Genomic DNA, 19,114 nt, shown 5'->3' with positions numbered 1-19,114 from the left:
TGTGACACTTTGTTACGTGGGAAAGTTAAAAAAAAATCATGCAGCAATGTTATATAAATTAAAATAAATCCTTCCCAAAAGAGTGGAGACCGTTATAGTAGCAATGGTGGGGGACCAGTTTAAAAATATTTTGAATGAAATGGCCAAAAAGAATGTGTCCCTCACCCTATTAGCAATGTACTGTACATAAAAATGATGGAGGTTGTTCTGGCCATACAAACCTCATAAAAATATAAATTGATTTATTTAATGATAGTGAGAGTCCACGAGACATCACATAGGAATTCCCCTTCTAACCACTATAAAGAGGTAAGAGATACCCAAATCACCAGGGCTTTAAAATCGCCCCCACTTCCAATGATCTTCAATCATTTATATTGCCAAGTAGATGAGGAAAAATAAAAAATCAGAAAAGATAGAGCGAGCAAAAGAAGTGTGAAACAATTACTACCACCTAAACAAAAAAGAAAGGGCATCACTTGTGGACACCAAAGATATTAATTTATCAGGTATGCATAATTTTATCTTTTTCATCATATGGTGAGAGTCTACAAGACATCACATGTGGGAATCTATACCCAAGCAGTGAAGTCCACAAAGTAAGGATCAACAAACCGTGAAGGCCGAAAGATCATAATCAGGCATTATGGCCGCAAAACATTCCTGCAAAAAGCAGCTTTGGAAGACACACACACATCAAAGTAATAAAACTTAAAAAAAGCGTACAAAGAAGATCAAGTAGCTGCCTTGCAAATCTGATCAAGAGAATATTCATTACAAAAGGCCAAAGACGTGGCAACTGCTCTAGTAGAATCAGCAGTAATGCCCTAAGGGGGAGTTTCCCAGTAACCAAATGAGCTTTACAAATTAAAACTTTAAGCCAAGCAGCTAAAGTCACAGCCAAAGCTTTTTGATATTTGCGACCCCAGAAAAAAATTATAAAAAGAGAAGATCAAAGACTGAAATCTTTTGTGGCAGCTACATATTTAAGAGCTCTCAGCTTCCAAATTATGAAGATGATGCTCTGTAGAGTTCTTAGAAGCTTGACAAAATAATGGAACCACTATGTCCTGGTTTATAGTACTGCTAAATATTACATTAGGAAGAAAGGAATAATGTGAAAAACACCTTATGCTGATGAAAAAGAAAACAAAATGTATCCTTACCTGATAAATACATTTCTTTCATGATGGTGAGAGTCCACAAGTCATCACATGTAGGAACATTCCACTCCTGAACTACTAGGAGGAAGCAAGACACACACAAGAACTTTAAATTCCTCCCACTTCCCATGATCTTCAATCATACATATAGCAAAGTAGATGAAGAAAAAAGAAAAGCAGCAAAGACAAAGCGGGGCAAAGAAGTGCAAAACAAATACTGAACAAAAACAAAGGGTAGGGCTTGTGAACTCTCACCATCATGACAAGAATAGCTTTTGTTTTCAGTAATCATATTGTAAGGGTCTACGAGTAAAGTTTGTGGAGTTCAAGAGACCACCGTAAATATGGGAAGAAAAACACAAAACAGGATGTTTCTTTTCAGGCACTATGGCCCTGCCAAATTCAGCCTCAGAAGCAGCATACATATCAAAGTGATAAAAAAAAAAAAAAAAACTTAGAAAAAGTAGCTGCCCTACACCTGATGAAAGGCCCAACAAGTAGCAACTTCTCTAAAGGAATAAGCAATAATACTCTCAGGGGGAGTTTTCCCTGTGATCAAATAAGCCCTTAGAATTAAAGCTTTAAGCTAATCTGCTAAAGTAACAGCCTTAGCTTTCTGACCTTTGTGAGGTCCAGAAACATTAAAGGGACACTGTAGTCAGAAATGATATGCAAATAAAATCGCAGTATTGTTTTAAAACTCCTATTTTCTAATGTACTTCATTTATTAAATATGTACCCTTTTGCCAATAATTTACTTTGAACTATTGTTTCCCAACCTACTTGTATGTCAGCCGTTACGGATTTCCAATCCGTGCTGACAACTGCAGTTGTAAGATGGCGTTTTTCTGAACTAATGTGCATGCACGAGTTACCGCAGTGTCACAGGAAACGTCACCATCTGCAGTAGAATAAGGCAAGTCGAATCTATCAGCAGCAGTCGAGTGAGCTGCGCACATCACGTAAGTACATAGCTTACGATCGCTTCCAGAATCTAATACGTAGAAAGTCTGGATAACCGATTCAATAGATTTTTCACTCCAATGCGCAAGCGTAAAACTAACAGATGTGGGTAACTTCGGCTTCTACAATTACAAATGCGCAATTTATCTGAATTGATGCGCAGGCTTATTAGGAAGGGTTATGCTGGTAATGATATGCATAGGAGCGAAATGTTATTGGTCAATCATTTCGTATACACACTATGCCGAAAACGGTGGGCTGGAAAAGGTGACGTCATGGCCGGGTAATATTTAGTAAAAATATAAGGTTTGTAAGCTTCGTTTTATACAAAATATAGGTTAGTAGCTTTTAATAGATGATAATTATACAAAATATGGGACTATTGAATAACGAAAAAAGTAAAAAACAGTAATCCTTTAAGAAGAAGAAGAAAGTCTGAACTATTTTGGGGGGTCCACATAATATTTAAAAGCTCTTACAACATCCAAGATGTGGAGAAGATGCCACTTAGATCTCCTATGAGCTGGACAAAAAGAAGAAACCACAATTTTCTTATTGATAAAATCTATAGATACCACTTTAGGGAAAAAAATAATTGTTATTGCAAATAACAGCCTTATCCTGATGAAAAATCAGAAAAGGAGGTTCACAAGACATGGCTGAAAGCTCAAAGACTTTTCTAGCAGAAGAAACTCGACAAATAACTGGTTTATCCCAATCAGAGCCTGAAAATCATGAATTCTAGCTGTTTTCTACTGAAACGGAGAACTGGCTGATAAACCTCTACCTAAGCCTTCCTGCAGGAACTCAAGAACTCTAGGAATTCTAAAAGAATTCCAAAGATAACCTTTGCAAGAACATCATGCAAACAAGGGTTTCCAGGTGTTATGATAAATACTTCTGGTAACATGTTTCCTAGCCTGCATCATGGATTCAATATCTTTGTCAGAAAATCCTGAGACAGAATTAAGCATTCATTAACCATTCAAATTCAAAGTTATGAGATCTTGATAAAAGAAAGGACCTTGAGAGATAAGTTCCTTTCTTAGAGGAAGCCTCCAAGGCAGGCACCAGATCCACAAACCATATACTGCGAGGCCATGCTGGAACAATCAGAATTGCTGAGGCTTGTTCCTGCTTGATTCTGGCTATCTCCCTGAATAGCATCAAAACAGAGGAAACATGTAAATCAGGTTAAACAACCAACAGAGCATCTATCAAACTTGCCTGAAGGACCCGAGACCTGGCATGATACTGAAGCAGTTTGTGATTCACATGGGAGGCCATGAGGTCCATCTCTGGCAGACCCCAAGCCTCACAGTTTGGTCAAAAGCTTCCTGATTCAGAGACCATACCCCTGGGTGAAAAGACTTAGAATATCTGCCTCCCAATAATCCACATCTGGAATATAGATGGCAGAAATTCTGCAATGATAACGTTCTGCCCAACTGATGATTCAGGGCACTTCCCAAGTAATTGTGTGCTACTCCCTGAGGATTGACATAAGCCACTGCTGTGACATTGTCTGACTGGGAGCTCAGAAAAGATTTGTGTCTGAGGTTGGGCCAACTGTTGAGAGCCCTGAAGATTGCACAGAGTTCCATAAAACAGAATTTATGTTTACCTGATAAATTTCTTTCTCCTACGGTGTATCCGGTCCACGGCTTCATCCTTACTTGTGGGATATTCTCAATCCCTACAGGAAGTGGCAAAGAGAGCACACAGCAGAGCTGTCCATATAGCTCCCCTCAGGCTCCGCCCCCCCAGTCATTCGACCGACTGTTAGGAGAAAAAGGAGAACCATAGGGTGCAGTGGTGACTGTAGTTTACAAAAAATAACATTTAAACCTGACCAAATGCCAGGGTGGGCCGCGGACCGGATACACCGTAGGAGAAAGAAATTTATCAGGTAAACATAAATTCTGTTTTCTCCTACATTGGTGTATCCGGTCCACGGCTTCATCCTTACTTGTGGGAACCAATACCAAAGCTTTAGGACACGGATGAAGGGAGGGAACAAGTCAGGTAACCTAAACGGAAGGCACCACTGCTTGTAAAACCTTTCTCCCAAAAATAGCCTCAGAAGAAGAAAAAGTATCGAATTTGTAAAATTTGGCAAATGTATGCAGTGAAGACCAAGTCGCTGCCTTACAGATCTGTTCAACAGAAGCCTCATTCTTGAAAGCCCATGTGGAATTTAGATGACATTCTAATTTACTCTTCTGATTTGACCCAACAAAGAAGTCATGTCAAGGAAGTTTTGCTCAGGTTAAGACAAAACAAATTATACGCAAAGCCTGAAAAGTGCATATTTGAAGCAAAAAACATAACCTTCTTAGGTTATAATATCACTGAGAAAGGTATCTCTATGGATAACAAAAAGATTCGTGCTATACTAGACTGGCCTACTCCTTCCTCCAGGAAGGACGTACAGCGTTTCCTTGGATTCTCTAACTTTTATAGGAAGTTTATTCCTGGATTCGCTGCTATTTGCAAACCTCTCACGGATCTCACTAAACAACAACTTACATTCTCATGGACACTCCAAGCTCAAGAGGCATTCGACTTCTTAAAACAAAAGTTTTCCTCAGAACCTATTCTGAGGTATCCTGATCTAACTCACCAGTTTGTTTTGGAAGTTGATGCCTCGGATTATGCTATTGGAGCAATCCTTTCACAAAGGCCCTCTTGTAAGGAATCTCTCCATCCCGTTGCATACTATTCCAGAGTCCTCCAACCGGCAGAGAGGAATTACCCAGTGGGAGAAAAGGAGTTATTAGCCATTAAATGTTCATTTGATCACTGGCGGCATCTCCTGGAGGGTGCAGAACATCCAATAATCATATTTACCGACCACAAGAACTTGCAATACCTTCAAACTAATAAGACTCTCTCCTCAAGACAATTGAGATGGAGTCTCTATTTTTCTAGATTTCGCTTTACCATCTGTTACAGGCCAGGTGATAAAAATGGAAAAGCTGATGCCCTTTCTCGACTGCCTATCAATCTAAATCCAGATTATCCACCTACTACAGTTGTTCCACAAGAGTGTTTCGTTGGGTTAACTACATCCCAGATCAAAGCGGATCAGAATCTTAGCACTGATATTAACCTAGAAGATCTCACATTACACACCGATGGATTGTATTACAGGCAGAACAAACTATTTATACCTGTTAACCTTCGTCAATCCTTATTAAAGCAAGTGCACGACTCACCCTTAGCAGGACATAGGGGTGTGGAAAAAACCACGGAACTACTCACTCGATTCTACTGGTGGCCAGGACTCAGACAATCCGTACGTAGCTATATATCCAACTGTGATACATGTGCCACCTCTAAACATGCAAAACAGCGACCCTTTGGGTTCCTACAACCTATACCAGTACCAGATAAACCCTGGGAGAAAGTTACCATGGACTTTATTGTAGATCTTCCTAGATCCAATGGATTTAATACCATTTTTGTCATCACGGACCTCTTCTCCAAAATGGCTCATTTTATTCCGACAACTGCTTTACCTACCTCTAAAATCACTGCTGATCTATTCCTTAAAGAAATCATTCGGTTACATGGTATCCCGAAGGTTGTGATAAGCGATCGAGGGTCACAGTTTACATCCAGATTTTGGAAGAATCTCTGCAAATCTCTTCATATGGAACAATCCCTCATGACTTCTTTTCACCCACAGTCCAATGGACTAACTGAAAGAGTGAACCAAAGCATTGAACAGTTCTTACGCTGTTATTGCTCTCAAGAACAGCATACGTGGGCTGATTATATCCATTTAGCGGAAATTTCTTATAACAACCATGTGAATTCCTCAACTCAGTTCACTCCTTTCTTTATAAATTATGGGTTGCATCCCCGAGCAGACTTCTTGCCCAGGATCGACACACCTTGCCCTCAGGTGAATGATACGGTGAATGATATCTCCCGAGTTTTCTCCTCAGTAAAGAAGCACATTCTTGATTCCCAAACCACTCAAAGTAAATACTACAACTTGAGGCATAGACCTGGACCAACCTACACAGTTGGTCAACGCGTTTGGTTATCCACTAAGAATTTAAAATTGCACTACCCATCTAAAAAACTTGGACGTACTTTCATTGGACCGTTCCTTATTTCCTCAATCTCGAATCCTCTCACTGTTACCCTGGATCTTCCACCTTCGCTTATGGTGCACCCTACTTTTCATATTTCTCTGGTAAAACCTTGTCATTCGGATGTACCCCCACTCTCTCATCTCCCGGGTGTTTCAGCACCAACTGACCAGGAAGAATTCCAGGTTCATAGTATTTTAGACTCCCGACTTGTTCATGGACAGCTGTTTTACCTTGTCCGTTGGCTGGGTTTTGGTCAGGAAGAGGACTCATGGGAACCTGTCTCCAATCTTTCTGCGCCCCGGTTGATCTCTCAGTTCCATCGGAGGCATCTGGACAGACCTCGTCCTTGAAACCTCGCTGTGGTTTCCTTGGGGGGGGGGACTATGTAAGGAATACCGTTTCTCTCATACTGTCCCTTTAAGAACACTCCTCCTCTTCACTATAAATTAGCATAACTTGCATAGTTAGTTGCTGGATTATTGAAGCAGACTATTCTACTTGAAGCTTCGTTACTACTAGCCACCTAACTTGGATGTCCCCACTGACATATTCTGCTAACTTGTTCCTATACCTTCAGCACAGTTTGTTCCTGTCAGCTTCTCCTCTCACACCTTGGGACACAGACGCCCGGAGCTGCGGTTACGTCATCAGCTACCGCCCGCTCCTGTCAGCAGCGTCTCTCTCCCCCTGAGAAGCGGTTGATGCGGTTTGCCGTTAAGTGTTACTTACCTGCTCCAACTATCCTCCGGTAACACTAACTGTTTCCTTCTCCACCTAAGGAAGGTATGAACTTTGTTTTCCATAACTTGTGCCACTAATAACCACTCTGTACTCTTAGCATCTCCGGAGTACAGCGGGTTATTCTCTGGCAATACTAACTCACTTTGTTAACCTAGGAATCTCCTATTTTGGTTAGCATTGTGAAACATCACATAATTTAATTTTAAGTAAAATACTTAGTTACTTATCTCCAAGTACCAAACTGTCATATCTTGTAAACTTTATCAAGAACTGAAATCGTTACATATTACAAGAAGATATCCCTGAGATATAATCTCCAACGCCCAGGGATCCTGGACATCTCTTGCCCACGCCTGGGCGAAGAGAGAAAGTCTGCCCCCCACTAGATCCGTTTCCGGATAGGGGGCCCTCTCTTCATGCTGTCTTAGGGGCAGTAGTAGGTTTTCTGGCCTGCTTGCCCTTGTTCCAGGACTGGTTAGTTTTCCAGGCCTGTCTGTAATGAGCAACAGTTCCTTCCTGTTTTGGAGCGGAGGAAGTTGATGCTGCTCCTGCCTTGAAGTTTCGAAAGGCACAAAAATTAGACTGTTTGGCCTTTGATTTGGCCCTGTCCTGAGGAAGAGTATGACCCTTACCTCCAGTAATGTCAGCGATAATTTCTTTCAAACCGGGCCCGAATAAGGTCTGCCCTTTGAAAGGAATATTAAGCAATTTAGATTTATAAGTCACGTCAGCTGACCAGGATTTAAGTCATAGCGCTCTGCGCGCCTGGATGGCGAATCCGGAGTTCATGTAGTTAAATGTACAATGGCATCAGAAACAAATGCATTAGCTAGCTTAAGTGCTTTAAGCTTGTCCATAATTTCATCCAATGGAGCTGTGCGAATGGCCTCTTCTAGAGACTCAAACCAGAATGCCGCAGCAGCAGTGACAGGCGCAATGCATGCAAGGGGCTGTAAGATAAAACCTTGTTGAACAAACATTTTCTTAAGGTAACCTTCTAATTTTTTATCCATTGGATCCGAAAAAGCACAACTATCCTCCACCGGGATAGTGGTACGCTAAGCTAAAGTAGAAACTGCTCCCTCCACCTTAGGGACCGTCTGCCATAAGTTCCGTGTAGTGGCGTCTATTGGAAACATTTTCCTAAATATAGGAGGTGGGGAAAAGGGCACACCGGGTCTATCCCACTCCTTGCTAATAATTTCTGTAAGCCTTTTAGGTATAGGAAAAACGTCAGTACACACCGGCACCGCATAGTATCTATCCAGCCTACACATTTTCTCTGGAATTGCAACTGTGTTACAGTCATTCAGAGCCGCTAAAACCTCTCCAAGCAATACACGGAGGTTCTCAAGCTTAAATTTAAAATTAGAGATCTCTGAATCCGGCTTCCCCGGATCAGATCCGTCACCCACAGAATGAAGCTCTCCGTCCTCATGTTCTGCAAACTGTGACACAGTATCAGACATGGCTCTCATATCACCAGCGCGCTCTGTCCTTATCCCAGAGCTATCGCGCTTGCCTCATAATTCTGGCAATTTAGATAACATTTCTGTCAGGGTATTATTCATAATAGTAGCCATGTCTTCTAACGTGATTTGTATGGGCGTCACTGATGTACTTGGCGCCACAAACTCACGCGCCTCCTGAGCGGGAGGCGAACGTACTGACACGTGAGGAGAGTTAGTCGGCATAACTTCCCCCTCGTTGTCTGGTGATAATTCCTTTACAGATAAAGACTGACTTTTATTATTTAAAGTGACATCAATACATTTAGTACACATATTTCTGTGGGGCTCCACATTGGCCTTCAAACATAGTGAACAAACAGATTCATCTGTGTCAGACATGTTTAAACAGACTAGCAATGAGACTAGCAAGCTTGGAAAATGCTTTAAAATAAATTTACAAGCAATATAAAAAACGCTACTGCGCCTTTAAGAAGCACAAAAAAAATGTCACAGTTGAAATAACAATGAACCAAATCTGTTATAGCAACCAAATTTTCACAGTAAATATATTAGTTTAGCAGAGCATTGCACCCACTAGCAAATGGATGATTAACCCCTTAATACCCAAAAATGGATAATCAATATGCAAATAAACGTTTTTAACACAGTCAAACACACTGTCACAGGTCTGCTGTGACTGATTACCTCCCTCAAAATGACTTTTGAAAACCTCTGAGCTCTCTAGAGATGTCCTGGGTCATGCAGGAAGAAGCAGGAAGACTGTGACTGAATTTTTACTGCACAAAAAAGCGCTAAAATAGGCCCCTCCCACTCATTATTACAGCAGTGGGAAACCTCAGTTAACTGTTTCTATGCAGAAAAATAAGTCAGCCATGTGGAAAAATTCATGCCCCTATAAGTTTTATCACCAATGTACCTCACAAAAACGATTAAACATGCCAGTAAACGTTTTCAAGATCCCTTTTTAAAGAGTATGTATTGTTATTTATAAGCCTGCTACCAGTCGCTTCTACTGCAGTTAAGGCTCATTACATTACTTTCAGTATTAGCAGCATTTTCTTAGTCAAATTCCATTCCTTAGAAAAGTACATTACTGCACATACATTTAATCAGCCTGATACCAGTCGCTACCACTGCATTTAAGGCTGTACTTACATTACTTCGGTATCAGCAGTATTTTCTTAGTCAATTCCATTCCTTAGAAAAATATTTTACTGCACATACCTCATTTGCAGGAGACCCCACACGCTATTCCCTTTCTGAAGTTACCTCACTCCTCAGAATGTGCAAGAACAGCCAGTGGATCTTAGTTACTTCTGCTAAGATCATAGAAAACGCAGGCAGATTTCTTCTTCTAAATACTGCCTGAGAAAAAAACAGCACACTCCGGTGCCATTTAAAAATAAACTTTTGATTGAAGAAATAATTAAGTATAAAACACCACATTCCTCTCACGACCTCCTATGTTGAGGGTTGCAAGAGAATGAGTGGATATGACATGTGAGGGGAGGAGCTATATAGCAGCTCTGCTTGGGTGATCCTCTTGCAACTTCCTGTTGGGAAGGGAATATATCCCATAAGTAATGGATGACCCGTGGACTGAATACACTTAACAAGAGAAAAAGTGTGCCCAACCAAAAGGCTGCGTCACTTCCAAAGGACTCAACCACGAGCCCAGTAGCTCATGGACTCTTGCCACTTACATGAAAGAGAGGAGTCACAACCAATACCCCATATATGGCCCTCTGACAAGCACTGTACTCTGATGGGAAACCAGGCCTCAATATAGACTGAGAACCCTTATCTCTGAAGAATCAAATGCACATATTCATTTGTTGAACACCTCAAGCTGAAGCAAAGTAAAGACTAAGGTACATGTGAGGTGGGAGGGGTTTACAAAGATCTTGGGGTTTAGGAATATTTGCCTCCTCCTAGTGGTAAGGAAGAGTAATTCCCAGAAGTAATGGATTGTGGACTCTCATCACCTGTATAAGAGAAAACTTGCTTGTGCAGCGGGGATGGTTTGTGTACATTTTTAACTTTCAATTACAAGGGGTAAGTCAGGTAAAATGTTTAATTAAATAACTGCATACTACTGTAAGCTCTCAACCAATCTTTTGCTTAGATGTATTAAGCTGTTTAGAATAATACCTTCATGTTAGGAACATGAACTACGTCCCCATACTGATCCTTAGTCTGCACAGTTATGGTAGTTGGCCAACCACATCTGATGTCATCTTTATTAAGAATTAGAGAGGTCTTCTGTGGATCAGCATACGAATCTGGTTGAAGCCACCTAAATAAAAAAAAGAGATGTACAAATGCAAAAACTGTTATATTATACATTTCCATGCTTCAATATCATATCTATTCTAAACTAAAAGCTCTAAGCTACCATACCTTGCCAGTCGGCCTCCACTAGATCCAGGCACACAGGTGATAAAGTCCTCTAAAAAAGACTGTTCGTTGCTCTGGATTTGAAGAGGAAGATTTCCTTCCAAAGCTTCAAGTATTGTTGGTGAATGAGATAGAGCTAGCCCTTTCCCAAGGATACCAGAATGTGTTTTACACACCTAAAAAATAAAAGAAAAAAAATAAGGTAAACAAAATATATACACATATACATAAATACATACATATACACACACAAGCATATAATTTGTCAAATACATCACTGCCAGAGATAACACATCCCAATTAACAATTTAGCAGTAAAATTCTACTCACTGAAATAGCAAGCCCTGACCTTTAGTATGGTTACCAGCAGTTTGGAATAAAATCATTCTTACCGTGTAGGGGATGGAGTATAAATTGCACTCTTTGGACTCAAATGAAAACTAAAATATAACTCTACAAATAGATATTTTGAAAATGGAGAACTTACTTGCAGTGCAGCCTCCTCAACAATTTCCAGGTCTTCCTCCAGCTCACTACCTGTTACAGATACATAAAAAATTAAGATACCAAACTTCCAAATTAGAAGAAACCACAGTACAAAGTAAGTATGAAAGTAAAAAAATGTCAAATTCTATGGATGGGAGCATGTCTGAGTTTTAACAATTGATAGAAAAAAAAACATTGTATTGAAACTCTACATTTCTTTTTAATACCGATCATTCAAACTTTATATTCAATGTCATATTTGCATTTTACATTTGCAATAGGGAAATGTAACAGTTGTTTAAGAGACCAAATATTTATTCAACAAAGTTAAGACTGAATGAGACAAACACTTATTTTTTTAAAAAAATGTGCTTAAACATTTGCCAATAGATAGATCATACTGGCACACCTTTATAGCGTATTGCCATTTATGTCACCACAAGATACTTGGACAGAACAAATAAGGTCCAGTCCAATTCAATATGTTTTGAGCAAATACAACTCAACTTTCTCAAGAAACGTGACACTGGAGGAATCTAAGCAGAATGATTTAAGCATGTGCTAAAACAAAGCAGGAAACAAATACATGTTATAAGATAGGATTTTAAAAGATAATGAAGAGGTAAAAACATAAAAAAATAAAATTTATGCTAAACTAAAAAATTAATTTATTTTATGATGGTGAGAGTCGACGAGATGATATGTTGGATTAAGTCTAGTGTAATAGGAGGAGGCAAAACACCCAACATACCAGTTTTTAATTTAATCCCTCCATCTGTCCATATAGCAAAGAGAAAGGAGAAATGTAGAACAGTAGGAAAGATAAAGCAGGCTAAGAAGTGCAAACTGGTACTGCTGCCTACTAGCAGATCTTGTGGACTCTCACCATCATGAAATAAATTAATTTATTATCAGGTAAGCATACATTTTAATTTATTTCATAAGATGGTGAGAATGCACACGACAATACCTTTGTGGGATCTTATTTCCAAGCTGTGAAGTCCATAAAAAAGGGTGGGAAAAAACATTTAAAGTGAATGTAAACTTGAGCATAGACGCTCAAGTCATAGGATAGAATTGAAAAAATTAATGAGACTTTCATTCATCAAATGTGTAGTATATACTTAACTTCTGAGAGTGTGAACACCGAAGCGGCTACATTAGAGGGCACCTAAGGACAATGGCTGGATAAAGTGTGGACTGCACACGGTGAAGTAAGTAGTACTGTTTCCCTGAAGACCGTTGTACCAGGTGAGAACTTGTCTATTGTGATGCCTGTTTATTTTCCGTGGATACCATACCAGGCTAATTAAGGTCATATGTGGATGAGTGGTCATTGCTTTATCGGCATTTTCACTTTAAACATCCTTTGGGCAAAAGTCTACTAGTTAGCAGATAAGGACATATTCTAATTGGTGGCTGCACAAATATGCCTCTTTTCATTGTCTCGCCTGATGCATTTAGCTAGATCCCAGTAGTGTATTCCTGCTCCTTCAACAAAGGATACAAAATTATGCTTACCTGATAATTTTCTTTTCTTCAGATGGAAGGAGTCCACAGCTGCATTCATTACTTTTGAGAATTCAGAACCTGGCCACCAGGAAAAGGCAGAGACACCCCAGCCAAAGGCTTAAATACCCCTCCCACTTCCCTCATCCCCCAGTCATTCTGCCGAGAAACAAGGAACAGTAGAAGAAATATCAAGGTGAAAAGGTGCCTGAAGAATAAAAAACAACAGACGCCCCACAGAAATACGGGCGAGGAGCTGTGGACTCTTTCCATCTGAAGAAAAGAAAATGATCAGGTAAGCATAATTTAAGTTTTTCTTCATAAATTGAAAGAGTCCACAGTTGCATTCATTACTTTTGGGAAAACAATACCTAAGCTATAGAGGACACTGAATGCTAAAATGGGAGGGTACAAGAGGCGGCCAATTCTGAGGGCACCAGGCCTGAAAAAAACTCCTACCCAACAAAATCCCGCTAAGTCCAAAGCCGAGAAAAAAACCTTTAAAAACGGAAAAGGCCCAAGGACACTAACACGCAGATAGTCCACAAGATTTACTAGAGACCGAAGGAACTAGACTCGACTGAGCCAACAAGTCTCCAGGAGATACCGTCGCCCAATAGATGGTCCCCAAACAATACACCCAGTACTGGAGAAAGAGATAAAAAAAACCATCTTTTTCCCCAAAGGAGAAAAGACACAAAGGAAAACATCCATAAAAGACTCCAGAAGAAAACCCTGTGGTCCATCATCAAATGTGAGATTTACAAGGAGGGAAAACAGTACACCTCTCTGGACAGTGTCTGGGAGGCTGTGGTTGCTGCTGCACGCAATGTTGATGGTGAACAGATCAAAACACTGACAGAATCCATGGATGGCAGGCTTTTGAGTGTCCTTGCAAAGAAAGGTGGCTATATTGGTCACTGATTTGTTTTTGTTTTGTTTTTGAATGTCAGAAATGTATATTTGTGAATGTTGAGATGTTATATTGGTTTCACTGGTAAAAAATAAATAATTGAAATGGGTATATATTTGTTTTTTGTTAAGTTGCCTAATAATTATGCACAGTAATAGTCACCTGCACACACAGATATCCCCCTAAAATAGCTATAACTAAAAACAAACTAAAAACTACTTCCAAAACTATTCAGCTTTGATATTAATGAGTTTTTTGGGTTCATTGAGAACATGGTTGTTGTTCAATAATAAAATTAATCCTCAAAAATACAACTTGCCTAATAATTCTGCACTCCCTGTAAAAACACGAAGCAACAAAACCAGAGAAACCGGGCCAAGCTCACAGAAACCCAACCAGTCTCGTAGAAACCAGGGGAGGCAACGCCCAGACCCCAGAGAAAACAGAAGCCACGGAGGTAAAATCGGGAGTCTGAAAAAGAGAAGAAAATCTTCCCCTAAACACAGTGCAACTGCACCCTAGAAGACAACTGAAGTCCAAAAAAAGGTAACTCAGAATATCTAAATATTCAAAACCGAAATCATGTGCAGCAAGTCAGAAGGGAGAACCCCTGAAGACAAAAAACTGTGCGCTGTAGTCAACCAAGATGACTATGAAAGAGGAATACTTGCAGGGCAAGTAAAGAGCAACTGCAGATAGGTTCCAAACAACAAACCTCCAGTCTGCTAAACCAGTGGACAACGTCGCAGGCTATCCAAACTCTGCCAGTCCTTTCCCACAGATATTGAACATGGAGGAAAAGCATTACCCTCAAAGAGGCTTACCATACCTCGAAAACCCAAGGACAAAGCAGCAGAGCAACAGATCTCAGATCCTGATCCAGACACAGGACCAGCCCAAGCGACAAGCATGTCTGAAAGACAGGGGGAAAAGAAGTCCCAAATCCACAAGCCCCCAGGGAAAGGAAAGAATGGGGGGGGGACTCACCAACCCCAAAAGAGCTTGGGTGCCAACCCATCCGCTCTACCAACATAAAGGCACTCCCAAAGGTGAACCCCCTAGGACTTGAACAGAGAAAAAGTGCAATAAATCCCTGGGAAGACCTGGCACCAGACTCTAGACAGCCTTGACATGGAAACTTAATTTTCCAACGGTTGGAACAGAACAAGCCACAGAGCAGCAAACCGCTGTCCTTTACCGAAATAAGCCACTTGTTCCAACCTCCTGCACACAGGGCAGGACAACATACCTCTAGAGAGAGGAATCCCCACCTCTTAAGGAAGACAAACTACCCCTTCAAAGAGGAGGGCACTGATAAAGAACAGCGCACATGCCCACAGGACATGAATGCGCACATGTTCACAAGACATGAAAGCCATAGTCTAATCAAAGCAAGAGCGATGAAACCTCACCCAGACGCCCTGTAGATTCAACAGAGAAAAACTCTCCATGAAAGGTAGCCTCCATCCAAAAAGGACAAGACAGGCCATAAAGGTCATAACCAGTACACGAAGGTGGACGTAAACCCTGGCCATTCAACTTGCAAGCCCAATGAGCTAGCCACCATGCCATAGCATAGGTTCGCAGGAAAACTGGGTCACCCAAACCAGACTGCAGGATCATAAGTCTCCAGGCATCCAAAAATGTATCCAAGACAAGAACCCATGTCCATGGAAAAAGGATACCCCGTCTGAAGAACTCAGACCTCACAGAGGACCATAACCAGATTATCCCGGAAAAAAGGAGCAAGACTCACTCGTAATTTCCAGCCCAAAGGGAGCCCAGGAGGTCAGCACCCCCCCCCCATAAGGTCTAGAACCCGAAGGTGCCCAGGACAACACACACAAAGTCCAAGACCAAGGGAAAAATAACGAGAACAGAGTCGCCCTGATGGGAGAAAATTGAACAAAGGCTAGTCTCCATATTCTTCTCAGAATCCATTTCCAGAGGACCACACCCAAGGAATAAGAATGCAGAGCATCCCGAACCCCGGAATAAAAATCCTCAAAGCAAAAGCTTGGAAAAGGAAACAACACAGCCTATCGTCCCAGATAAAGACTAATAACTTCCTAAATTAAACAGCCAAAGCTGCCAGAAATACTGGACAAAGTCCAAAAAGTCTCGACCCAAGGGAAGAGAACCTTAAAAGTCCCCTGGGTAATAAGCTGATGATTTAGCCACCAAGACAGAGAGACTGACAAGTTCTGAAATCTAGATACATCCTTTGAGATAGAGGTCTCAAGACCCAGTGGGTGTGATAATCTACTAAATGAAAAGAAGAAGTATGAACCAAAATATTGTCCAGAAAAGGAAACCCCACAATAACCTTAGTTCTAATCGCAGACAGAAAGGGTACCAAGGCCCTTGAAAAATATTCTTAGAGATGTACCCAGACCACAAACTGATGATGTTCCTTAAGTAAAGGAACATGAAGATAAGTATCCCATAAATCTATTCTGGACACAAACTGACCTTGCAATACCGAAGCTGTGTAAGGCAAAGAAAGGCTGACAAGACATGCCCTAATAAATTAAGTGACTCAGACAATGAAAAATAATTTATTTGGTGGCTAGCAATAGTACCTATTAACCTACTGATAGCCTGTGGAATATGTGAGTGGATAATTTTCTTGCCTGGAACTGCACTCACTCTACTAAACTTAACCCCTTGCAGTCATGTCAGTTTTCAGTAGAAAGACCATCCTGTGCTGTGTACGTTGAGGATTAAAGGGACAGTCTAGTCCAAAATAAACTTTCATAATTCAGATAGGGCATGTCATTTTAAACAATTTTCCAATTTTGCTTTGTTCACTTGGTATTCTTAGTTGAAAGCTAAACCTAGGAGGTTCATATGCTAATTTCTAAGCCCTTGAAGGCCACCTCTTCTCTCAGGGCATTTTGACAGTTTTTCACCACTAGAGGGTGTTAGTTCATGTGTGTCATATAGATAACACTGTGCTCACGCACATGGAGTTTCTAGGAGCCAGCACTGATTGGCAAAATTGCATGTCTGTCAAAAGAACTGAAATAAGGGGGCAGTTTGCAGAGGTTTAGATACAAGATAATCACAGAAGTGTATTTAAGTGTTAACTGTGCAAAACTAGGGAATGGGTAATAAAGGGATTATCTATTTTTTAAAACAATAAAAATTCTGGTGTAGACTATCCCTTTAATGTAAGCAATATCTTGATGACATAACAGGAGGCGGCTAGGGGACTGGTCCTTGCGACACCTATGGTAGGCTTGTGACTAACTCCAACACCGGGAGTAATTGTCTCAATAACCTATACTCCATTATCCCATCTGTCTTACTGTAGCTGATCTGGGGAAAATGTGCCTCAAATCGGTCAGAAGAACCCCTCTCTATAAAGAATCTGGAGCACCTCAATTCTTAACCCACCTCCTGGGAGGCAAATATTAACAACTGGCTTATCAGTGAGGTGGGAAGGATTTAGAACTCTTGGAGCTTTGGGAATCTTTGCCTCCTCCTAGTCGCTAGAAGCTTAATCCTAGAAATAATGAACTTTGGGACTCTTACCACCTTACAAAAGAAATGTGTTTCTGGTCAGTCATATGTACAATAATAATAAATAAAAAAATGGATGTAAATTACACAATATACATATAAAAATCAAGGAGAAAAAAATAAATTAGCAATATTTTTATTTTCACATGGCATACCGATAGGAAGAGCAAGATCCTTCTTCATTAAAGCAGCAGCACATATCCCTCCCAAGTTTGCCAGTTCTTGCTCTAGCTGAATTATGCCCTAAAATGACAAAAACACAATTATTAATAAAATACTGCACTTGGCTTTTGGATGCTGCTTTACTGCATAATGAATATGGGAAGCTTTAATATTAATACATTACAAAAATGAAGCTGCTTTAAATACTCTTAATTTTCTATTAACAGATAAAAGTACCTAACTTTAGATAGGCAATTACAAATTGCATTACTATTGTGCAACTGCTATTTATATAGTGATTTTCTCTCTAAGATCACTTACAAAGCTCAGACCTTGTATAAACTAAAAGATATTCTTCCCCAACTAAATTTAGTGACCGATGAAGGATGAAATTTCCTATAGAGATTATGTTTGAAAAGGTACTGAATGTACTATTGATGGTCAGTTAGCCAACTGAGCTAATTTTGAGATGTTCAATTATTTCAACTATGGGAAACCAAATTTATTAAAATTTTAAAAAAGGTGCACAAACAGGAAGATACACAGAAACATTTCAACTGATTTTTTATAATCTTCTTCAAGAGGCATATACAATAAGAAACCTAATTTATGCTTACCTGATAAATTATTTTGTTTCTTGGCAGTGAGAGGCAGACACTCCAAATAAAGCATTAAATATCTCTCCCACTTTCTTTACCCTCTAAGTAGTTCAAGCCGAGGACGAGGAACAGTAAAGAGAGAAAAAGGGGTACAGAGGTGGCAGAAGACTGCCACCACTACATTATTTCAGGGCGGGTTCGTGGACTCACTGCCAGGAAAGAAAATAATTTATCAGGTAAGCATAAATTATGTTTTCTTTCTAATGGCAGTGAGAGTCCACAAAATCCATTCATAACCTATAGGAAACCAATACCCAAGCTGTGGAGTTCACAAATATTTAGGGAGAGAAAGGTAGGGAAGGCTGTCCTAAATACTAGGCACCACCACTTGAAGAACTTGTCTCCCTCATAAGATGCCTGTGTTGAGGCAAAATCCTCAAATCTGCAAAATTTTGTTTAAGTATATATTGAGGAACAAGTAGCAACCTAACATTTATCTGTTCAACTAAAGACTCATTCTTGAAGGACTGGAAGAGGACACCGCACAAGTAGAAAGTTCTGTAATCCTTGATGGAGGTTGCGGACATGCTTCTATATACGCCATAAAAAACTTCTGAGCCAGAAGGATAAAGAAATAGATGTAGCATTCAGATCTTTGCGCTTACCAGAATATAAGAATAAATAAGGAAGATAATTGACGAAATTCCTTAGTAGCATGAAGATAGAACTTCAAGGTTCTCACCGATCCAGATTATGCAACAGCCTCTCCTTAGAGGAAGGAGGAGTGGAACAAAGACAGAACAACAATTTTCTGAGTAATATTGTGAGTTGAGACAACCCAAGGTAAAAAATCCCATGTTTGTCTGCAGTACAGCCTTATCTGTAAGAAACACTAGATAAGATGGATCACACTGGAGGGCAGACAATTCAGATACTCTACAAGCAGAAGAAAATAGCTAACAGAAAAAAATACTTAACAAGTTAGTAACTTAATATCAATAGAATGCATAGGCTCAAACTGAGCTTGCTGAAGAACTCTAATAACAAGACTAAGCCCCATGGAGGAGCAATAGGTTTG

The 19,114-nt window shown here is 40.1% G+C and overlaps 1 protein-coding gene across 1 annotated transcript in view; it reads right to left on the bottom strand.

Annotated features, from left to right (window-relative positions):
• Nucleotides 1–19,114, bottom strand: part of MYCBP2 (MYC binding protein 2) — a gene marked incomplete in the record, with an annotated part of 1,460,675 nt that overhangs the window by 487,988 nt on the left and 953,573 nt on the right. Inside the window, 4 exon segments of the mRNA XM_053707907.1 lie at nt 10,597–10,741; nt 10,846–11,018; nt 11,330–11,379; nt 17,431–17,518. Of these exon segments, the coding sequence (XP_053563882.1) occupies nt 10,597–10,741; nt 10,846–11,018; nt 11,330–11,379; nt 17,431–17,518 (456 nt within the window).

This window comes from Bombina bombina, chromosome 3 (assembly GCF_027579735.1).
Source record: "Bombina bombina isolate aBomBom1 chromosome 3, aBomBom1.pri, whole genome shotgun sequence".
Taxonomy (NCBI): domain Eukaryota; kingdom Metazoa; phylum Chordata; class Amphibia; order Anura; family Bombinatoridae; genus Bombina; species Bombina bombina.
The sequence above is the reverse complement of the archived record's forward strand: the minus strand, read 5'-3'. Positions and strand labels throughout refer to the sequence as shown.